General features: G+C 44.8%; 1 protein-coding gene across 1 annotated transcript; it reads right to left on the minus strand.

The window, feature by feature from the left end:
• Positions 1–477: 477 nt before the first annotated feature.
• Positions 478–1,641, minus strand: LOC123142845 (senescence-specific cysteine protease SAG39-like). Its single transcript, XM_044561575.1, has 2 exons — positions 1,158–1,641; positions 478–1,064 (listed from the first exon to the last, which is right to left on the minus strand). The coding sequence occupies exons 1-2, from the start codon at positions 1,588–1,590 to the stop codon at positions 478–480; spliced, it is 1,020 nt and encodes a 339-aa protein (XP_044417510.1). The 5' UTR covers positions 1,591–1,641.
• Between the last annotated feature and the right edge of the window lie 8,794 nt (positions 1,642–10,435).

Here is a 10,435-nt window from a genome sequence, read left to right on the forward strand (position 1 = left end):
GGAGAGGAGCCTGGTGTTGAGGGTTGAAGGACCCAGACAACGGGGATTGGGGGAGAGAATGGTCCATCATAATTCATTAACTCAACATTCACGAATTGACATTCATCATTTCGTTCCACCTTCACGCTTGAGCATTTATTTACAAAAATCAACCCCACCATTTTCACATATTGTTTATATGGTTCCAAGATTATCTTAAAAACATGAACTACTCAAATACCCCGAAATATACAAGCATGAAGGCACAAGAGGCAGCACAATTCACAATCTCCAAAATATATAGCTAACACAAATTCTTCATCAATCTTTATATATGTGGCATAATTTACATCATATTCATGGAATATGAAATACTATACAAGCCATAAGTTTGTACATAATTTAGATACAGATACAAACTATACTTAATTAAAATGGATGTGTGCAATTATTTGATATTTTTGTGCGTAGGAGGATATTTGGCATAGGACACTCTTTCTATGCAGTGGGGTAAGAAGGCTCCATCGCAAGGCCACACATGCCTCTCTTGTCGGTGATGTCCTTCTCCATTCTTAAATATCCGTTCTCGCCCCATGTTGTTCCCCATGAATTCTTCAACAACCAATACTTTGTGCCGTCGCTGGTCTTGCCATAACCAATAGCTGCAATACCATGGTCTAGGTCAGTGCCACATGAGCCAGTCATCACTCCACCTTTGTAAAACTGGAACGTCATATCTCCTCCATCTACAGCTACCGAGACGGGTTGACTTGCGACGGCTTGCATGAGGGCTCCCTCGTTGTTGGCTGGAACATCCTCATAGCTTTTGATGGTTGCGGCACCATTGGTTCCACTCTTGCACTTGTCATCTGCCGCCGTATATGGGTAGTTGGACTCGGTGGTGAGACCGCCATTCTTGATAATGAATTTAAAGGCATCGTCCATGAGCCCTCCTTCACAACCTTGGTCTTCGCCATGGACATCACAATCCACCAACTCTTGCTCCGACAATGAGATAAGCTTGCCAGTTTTGAGCTTAACGATGCCCTCCGTAGCAGCGACAGCAGAAAATGCCCAACAACAACCTACACATGATTACGGTTTAGTAGATATTATAAGACGACATTCTCAAAAAAGTAAACACATATCCAATACATCATTATCCTTAATATACTCACCACATTGGCCCTGATCCTTGATGGGAGTAACTGCACCTTTGGTCCTCCAGTCTACGGTTTCCGGAAGTGCAACGAGACTTACATTCTCGTACCTGAATCCGGTAGGAACCCTCTCCAAGCTTGGTTTGTATCCCTTGTTAGCCTTTGTCGCCTTGAACTCCTTGTTGGTTAGGTCAGTGAACTGATTGATGCCCAAATAGAACTTGCAGTTCTCGGTGTTAAACGACTCGATGAACCCGACATTGGCCTTGAACACCTGAAATCGTTGTGCCTTCTCAGTAGTGTCCTTGTACACACGGTTGTACTGCACCATCCAACTCTCGTGCCTTGCCACCATCGACAAGTCATCGTTGAGCTCCCGAGCTGCTAGGACCGAACTGCAGAAGCAGAGGCACCCGAGGATGCTAAGGATCAAAGCTTTTGAGATGGCCATGGTATGTTTGATGGATTGCGCTACTACTAGTGTGCAATGTGTGCTCTGCTTTGTTTCTGCAAATGAAACTAGGTATCTTATATAGTTTGATGCATGTATTTAAGTATAGGAGATGGAGATGGTCTCCAACGTAGCGGTGAAGCACGTCTAGTGGGCGGATATTATAAATCAAGTGTACTTAGCATTTGGTGCACGGATATTATAAATCAAACAGACTTGGCTGAATGTGCTTGCATGGTGATATGGACAGATTTCTTTATCGATGCTATTTCTATGTATATTTATAACATTTTGGCGAACAAAATATATAAGTTCATTTTCATCTTTGCGGTGCATGTATAAACTTTCTACAAGCTCAATTTTATTTGGAGCGTAACAGTAAGTTTTAGATTGTGTTGATTTACATAATTGTAGGCTAGAGAATATAGCTAAGAATCATTGCAGCCTACCAATATAAAATGATTAGAACTGACCACCGGTAGAGTCTAGGAGTGTAACACGAACATAATAAGTTGATTAAGACATGACTAACCATATCATTCGTATATGAAGAAGAAATAAGATTAATTAACTGATCTTAGTAATTTAATCCGGGGTCCAAAAAATGTTTGGCACTCATCTTACATTTTCTGTTTTATATGGACTGCATGAGCCTCAAGGCACGTCAAGTGCAAGAATTTTAATACCACCAGACATACTTCCCTGCCACGCAGATGCTCCTTTCCACTCAAAACTTCGTAGAAGTACCATACCTTACAACAGCTGTGGTGGCTGTGTTGTGCGAGTGGTCGCCCCGTGCAGCGTGTGCTGCAGTTGCTGGGTCGTGCAACACTGCAACTCAAGGCTGAACGGTAGTATGTAACACCCTGAAGAGTAGACACACTATGCACATCACCAAGCGACACACACAACCAACACAGCCAACACTTTTCTCCCCCTCCCTTGATTTGTAGGGCTACAAAAATCATTCGCAAGAATTGAGCAGAGTACGCACACATGGAAAGGTGGTTTGGGGTAACATAAACATCGATGGGCAGCTGAGAGCCTAAGTGAACACATGGCACACATGATGGGGAACGTAGCAATAATTCAAAATTTTCTACGCATCACCAAGATCAATCTATGGAGTCATCTAGCAACGAGAGAGAGGAGTGCATCTACATACCCTTGTAGATCGCGAAGCGTTCAAGAGAACGGGGTTGATGGAGTCGTACTCGTCGTGATCCAAATCACCAATGATCCTAGCGCCGAACGGACGGCACCTCCGCGTTCAACACACGTACGGAGCAGCGACGTCTCCTCCTTCTTGATCCAGCAAGGGGGGAGGAGAGGTTGATGGAGATCCAGCAGCACGACGGCGTGGTGGTGGAAGTAGCGGGATCCCGGCAGGGCTTCGCCAAGCGCAAGCAGGGAGGAAGAGGTGTCACGGGAGGGAGAGGGAGGCGCCAGGGCTTGGGTGTTGCTGCCCTCCCTTCCCCCCACTATATATAGGGCCAAGGGAGAGGGGGGGCGCAGCCTTGGCCCTTCCTCCAAGGAAGGGTGCGGCCAGGGAGGAGTCCATCCTCCCCAAGGCACCTCGGAGGTGCCTTCCCCCTTTAGGACTCTCCCTTTCCCTTATCTCTTGGCGCATGGGCCTCTTGGGGCTGGTGCCCTTGGCCCATATAGGCCAAGGCGCACACCCCTACAGCCCATGTGGCCCCCCGGGGCTGGTGGACCCCCTTGGTGGACCCCCGGACCCCTTTCGGCACTCCCGGTACAATACCGATAATGCGCGAAACTTTTCCGGCGACCAAAATAAGACTTCCCATATATAAATCTTTACCTCCGGACCATTCCGGAACTCCTCGTGACGTCCGGGATCTCATCCGGGACTCCGAACAACTTTTGGGTTACCGCATACTAATATCTCTATAACCCTAGCGTCACCGAACCTTAAGTGTGTAGACCCTACGGGTTCGGGAGACATGTAGACATGACCGAGACACCTCTCCGGCCAATAACCAACAGCGGGATCTGGATACCCATGTTGGCTCCCACATGCTCCTCGATGATCTCATCGGATGAACCACGATGTCGAGGATTCAATCAATCCCGTATACAATTCCCTTTGTCAATCGGTATGTTACTTGCCCGAGATTCGATCGTCGGTATCCCGATACCTTGTTCAATCTCGTTACCGGCAAGTCTCTTTACTCGTTTCGTAACACATCATCCCGTGATCAACTCCTTGGTCACATTGTGCACATTATGATGATGTCCTACCGAGTGGGCCCAGAGATACCTCTTCGTTTACACGGAGTGACAAATCCCAGTCTCGATTCGTGCCAACCCAACAGACACTTTCGGAGATACCTGTAGTGCACCTTTATAGCCACCCAGTTACGTTGTGACGTTTGGTACACCCAAAGCATTCCTACGGTATCCGGGAGTTGCACAATCTCATGGTCTAAGGAAATGATACTTGACATTAGAAAAGCTCTTAGCAAACGAACTACACGATCTTGAGCTAGGCTTAGGATTGGGTCTTGTCCATCACATCATTCTCCTAATGATGTGATCCCGTTATCAACGACATCCAATGTCCATGGTCAGGAAACCGTAACCATCTATTGATCAACGAGCTAGTCAACTAGAGGCTTACTAGGGACATGGTGTTGTCTATGTATCCACACATGTATCTGAGTTTCCTATCAATACAATTCTAGCATTGATAATAAACGATTATCATGAACAAGGAAATATAATAATAACCAATTTATAATTGCCTCTAGGGCATATTTCCAATAGTCTCCCACTTGCACTAGAGTCAATAATCTAGTTCACATCACCATGTGATTAACACTCACAGGTCACATCACCATGTGACCAACATCTAAAGAGTTTACTAGAGTCAACAATCTAGTTCACATCACTATGTGATTAACACTCAATGAGTTCTGGTTTGATCATGTTATGCTTGTGAGAGAGGTTATTAGTCAACGGGTCTGAACCTTTCAGATCCGTGTGTGCTTTACGAATATCTATGTCATCTTGTGGATGCTACCACGCGCTACTTGGAGCCATTTCAAATAACTGCTCTACTATACGAATCCGGTTTACTACTCAGAGTCATCCGGATTAGTGTCAAAGTTCGCATCGACGTAACCCTTTACGACGAACTCCTTTTCACCTCCATAATCGAGAAAATTCCTTAGTCCACTAGATACTAAGGATAAGTTCGACCGCTGTCATGTGATCCATTCCCGGATCACTATTGTACCCCTTGACCAACTCATGGCAAGGCACACTTCATGTGCGGTACACAGCATAGCATACTGTAGAGCCTACGTCTAAAGCATAGGGGACGACCTTCGTCCTTTCTCTCTCTTCTGTTGTGGTCAGGTCTTGAGTCTTACTCAATACTCACACCTTGTAACACAGCCAAGAACTCCTTCTTTGCTGATCTATTTTGAACTCTTTCAAAATCATGTCAAGGTGTGCGTTCTTTGAAAGTATCATCAGGCGTCTTGATCTATCTCTATAGATCTTGCTGCCCAATATGTAAGCAGCTTTATCCAGGTCTTCCTTCGAAAAACTCCTTTCAAACAACCCTTTATGCTTTCCAGAAATTTTACATCATTTCGGATCAACAATATGTCATTCACATATACTTATCAGAAATGTTGTAGCGCTCCCACTCACTTTATTGTAAATACAAGTTTCTAACAAACGTTGTATAAACCCAAAAACTTTGATCACTCCATCAAAGCGTATATTCTGACTCCGAGATGCTTGCTCTAGTCCATGGAAGGATCGCTGGAGCTAGCATACCTTTTAGCATCCTTAGGACAAAACCTTTCTGATTGTATCACATACAACCTTTCCTTACGAAAACTGGTAAGGAAACTTGTTTTGACATCCATCTGCCAGATTTCATAAATGCAGCTAATGCTAACATGATTCCGACGGACTTAAGCATCGCTACGGATGAGAAAATCTCATCGTAGTCAACTCCTTGAACTTGTGAAAATTCTTTTTGCCACAAGTCGAGCTTCATAGACAGTAACATTACCGTCCATGTCCGTCTTCTTCTTAAAGATCCATTTATCTCAATGGCTTGCCGATCATCGGGCAAGTTCACCAAAGTCCATGCTTTGTTCTGATACATGGATCCTATCTCGGATTTCATGGCTTCTAACCATTTGTCGGAATATGGGCCCACCATCGCTTCTCCATAGCTCGTAGGTTCAATATTGTCTAACAACATGATATCTAAGACAGGATTACCGTACCACTCAGGAGTAGTACATATCCTTGTCGACCTACGAGGTTTGGTAGTGACTTGATCCGAAGTTTCATGATCACTATCATAACCTTCCACTTCAATTGGTGTAGGTGCCACAAGAACAACTTCCTGTGCCCTGCTACACACTAGTTGAAGTGACGGTTCAATAACCTTATCAAGTCTCCATCATCCTCCCACTCAATTCTTTCGAGAGAAACTTTTCCTCGAGAAAGGACCCGTTTCTAGAAGCAATTACTTTTGCTTCCAGATCTGAAATAGGAGGTATACCCAACTATTTTGGGTATTCTATGAAGATGCATTTATCCGCTTTGGGTTCGAGCTTATCAGCCTGAAACTTTTTCACATAAGCATCGCAGCCCCAAACTTTTAAGAAACGACAACTTAGGTTTCTCTAAACGGTGTCGTCTCAACGGAATTGCATGGTGCCCCTTTTAAAGTGAATGCGGTTGTCTCTAATGCCTAACCCATAAACGATAGTGGTAATTCGATAAGAGACACCATGGTATGCACCATATCCAATAGGGTGCAGTTATGATGTTCGGACACACCATCACACTATGGTGTTCCAGGCGGTATTAGTTGTGAAACAATGTCTTAATTGTGTGCCAAACTCGTAACTCAGATATTCATCTCTATGATCATATCACAGACATTTTATCCTCTTGTCACGATGATCTTCAACTTCACTCTGAAATTGAACCTTTCAATAATTCAGACTTGTGTTTCATCAAGTAAACATACTTAGCATCTACTCAAATCATCTGTGAAGTAAGAGCATAATGATATTCACTGCGTGCCTCAGCACTCATTGGACTGCACACATCAAATGTATTACTTCCAACAAGTTGCTCTCTTGTTCCATCCTACTGAAAACGAGGCCTTTCAGTCATCTTGCCCATGTGGTATGATTTGCATGTCTCAAGTGATTCAAAATCAAGTGAGTCCAAACGATCCATCAGTATGGAGTTTCTTCATGCATATATGCCAATAGACATGGTTCGCATGTCTCAATCTTTTCAAAAACGAGTGAGTCCAAAGATCCATTAACATGGAGCTTCTTCATGCGTTTTATACCAATATATGACTCAAGTGGCAGTGCCACAAGTATGTGGTACTATCATTACTATCTTATATCTTTTGGCATGAACATGTGTATCACTACGATCGAGATTCAATAAACCATTCATTTTAGGTGCAAGACCATTGAAGGTATTATTCAAATAAACAGAGTAACCATTATTCTCCTTAAATGAATAACCGTATTGCGATAAACATAATACAATCATGTTTATGTTCAACACCAAATAACAATTATTTAGGTTTAACACCAATCTCGATGGTAGAGGGAGCATGCGATGCTTGATCACATCAACCTTGGAAACACTTCCAATACATATCGTCATCTCACCTTTAGCTAGTCTTCGTTTATTCCGCAGCTTTTATTTCGAGTTACTAACACTTAGCAACCGAACCGGTATCTAATACCCTGGTGCTGCTAGGAGTACTAGTAAAGTACACATTCTTATAATGTATATCCAATATACTTCTGTCGACCTTGCCTGCCTTCTCATCTACCAAGTATCTAGGGTAGTTCTGCTTCAGTGACCGTTCCCCTCATTACAGAAGCACTTAGTCTCGGGTTTGGGTTCAACCTTGGGATTCTCCACTAGAGCGGCAAATGATTTGCTGTTTCATGAAGTATCCCTTTTGCCCGTGCCCTTCTTGAAACTAGTGGTTTTACTAACCATCAACAATTGATGCTCCTACTTGATTTCTACTTTCGCAGTGTCAAACATCGCGAGTTGCTCAAGGATCATCATGTCTATCCCTGATATGTTATAGTTCATCACGAAGCTCTAATAGCTTGGTGGCAGTGACTATGGAGAACCATCACTATCTCATCTGGAAGTCTAACTCCCACTCGATTCAAGCGATTGTCGTACTCAGACAATCTGAGCACATGCTCAACGATTGAGCTTTTCTCCCTTAGTTTGCAAGCTTAAGAAACTTGTCAGAGGTCTCATACCTCTTGACGTGGGCACTAGTCTGAAATCCCAATTTCAGTCTTCGGAACATCTCATATGTTCTGCGACGTTTCAAAACCGTCTTTGGTGCCACAATTCTAAACCGTTAGCATTACACACTGAACTATCACGTAGTCATCAAAACGTGTATGTCAGATGCTTCACAACATCTACAGACGACGCTGAGGTTCAGCACACCGAGCGGTGCATCAAGGACATAAGCCTTCTGTGCAGCAATGAGGACAATCCTCAGTTTACGGACCCAGTCCGCATAATTGCTACTATCAACTTTCAACTAAATTTTCTCTAGGAACATATCTTAAACAGTAGAACTAAAGCGTAAGCTATGACATAATTTGCAAAGACCTTTTGACTATGTTCATGATAAATAAGTTCATCTGATTTAATGAACTCCCACTCAGATAGACATCCCTCTAGTCATCTAAGTGATACATGATCCGAGTCAAACTAGGTCGTGTCCGATCATCACGTGAGACGGACTAGTCATCATCGGTGAACATCTCCATGTTGATCGTATCTACTATACGACTCATGTTCGACCTTTCGGTCTCTTGTGTTCCGAGGCCATGTCTGTACATGCTAGGCTCGTCAAGTCAACCTAAGTGTTTCGCATGTGTTCCGAGGCCATGTCTGTACATGCTAGGCTCGTCAACACCCGTTGTATTCGAACGTTAAAATCTATCACACCCGATCATCACGTGGTGCTTCGAAACAACGAACCTTCGCAACGGTGCACAGTTAGGGGGGACACGTCTCTTGAAATTTTAGTGAGGGATCATCTTATTTATGCTACCGTCGTTCTAAGCAAATAAGATGTAAACATGACAAACATCACATGCAAATCATAAAGTGACGTGATATGGCCAATATCATCTTGCGCCTTAGATCTCCATCTTCGAGGCGCGGCATGATCACCTTCGTCACCGGCATGACACCATGACCTCCATCATCATGATCTCCATCATCGTGTCTTCATGAAGTTGTCTCGCCAACTATTACTTCTACTACTATGGCTAATGGTTAGCAATAAAGTAAAGTAATTACATGGCGTTTTCATTGACACGCAGGTCATACAATAAATTAAGACAACTCCTATGGCTCCTGCCGGTTGTCATACTCATCGACATGCAAGTCGTGATTCCTATTACAAGAACATGATCAATCTCATACATCACATATATCATTCATCACATCCTTTTGGCCATATCACATCACATAGAATACCCTGCAAAAACAAGTTAGATGTCCTCTAATTGTTGTTGCATGTTTTACGTGGCTGCTATGGATTTCTAGCAAGAACGTTTCTTACCTACGCAAAAGCCACAACGTGATATGCCAATTTCTATTTACCCTTCATAAGGACCCTTTTCATCGAATCCGATCCGACTAAAGTGGGAGAGACAGACACCCGCTAGCCACCTTATGCAACTAGTGCATGTCAGTCGGTGGAAGTTGTCTCACGTAAGAGTACGTGTAAGGTCGGTCCGGGCCGCTTCATCCCATGATGCCGCCGAATCAAGATAAGACTAGTAACGGCAAGTAAATTGACAAAATCGACGCCCACAACTACTTTGTGTTCTACTCGTGCATAGAAACTACGCATAGACCTAGCTCATGATGCCACTGATGGGGAACGTAGCAATAATTCAAAATTTTCTACGCATCACCAAGATCAATCTATGGAGTCATCTAGCAACGAGAGAGAGGAGTGCATCTACATACCCTTGTAGATCGCGAGCGGAAGCGTTCAAGAGAACGGGGTTGATGGAGTCGTACTCGTCGTGATCCAAATCACCGATGATCCTAGCGCCGAACGGACGGCACCTCCGCGTTCAACACACGTACGGAGCAGCGACGTCTCCTCCTTCTTGATCCAGCAAGGGGGGAGGAGAGGTTGATGGAGATCCAGCAGCACGACGGCGTGGTGGTGGAAGTAGCGGGATCCCGGCAGGGCTTCGCCAAGCGCAAGCAGGGAGGAAGAGGTGTCACGGGAGGGAGAGGGAGGCGCCAGGGCTTGGGTGTTGCTGCCCTCCCTTCCCCCCACTATATATAGGGCCAAGGGAGGGGGGGCGCAGCCTTGGCCCTTCCTCCAAGGAAGGGTGCGGCCAGGGAGGAGTCCATCCTCCCCAAGGCACCTCGGAGGTGCCTTCACCCTTTAGGACTCTCCCTTTCCCTTATCTCTTGGCGCATGGGCCTCTTGGGGCTGGTGCCCTTGGCCCATATAGGCCAAGGCGCACACCCCTACAGCCCATGTGGCCCCCCGGGGCTGGTGGACCCCCTTGGTGGACCCCCGGACCCCTTTCGGCACTCCCGGTACAATACCGGTAATGCGCGAAACTTTTCCGGCGACCAAAATAAGACTTCCCATATATAAATCTTTACCTCCGGACCATTCCGGAACTCCTCGTGACGTCCGGGATCTCATCCGGGACTCCGAACAACTTTCGGGTTACCGCATACTAATATCTCATTTTGCATGGGGTCTTAATCATGGGTATAAAAGGGTGGTGTGAAG

This window comes from Triticum aestivum, chromosome 6D (genome assembly GCF_018294505.1).
Source record: "Triticum aestivum cultivar Chinese Spring chromosome 6D, IWGSC CS RefSeq v2.1, whole genome shotgun sequence".
Taxonomy (NCBI): Eukaryota; Viridiplantae; Streptophyta; class Magnoliopsida; order Poales; family Poaceae; genus Triticum; species Triticum aestivum.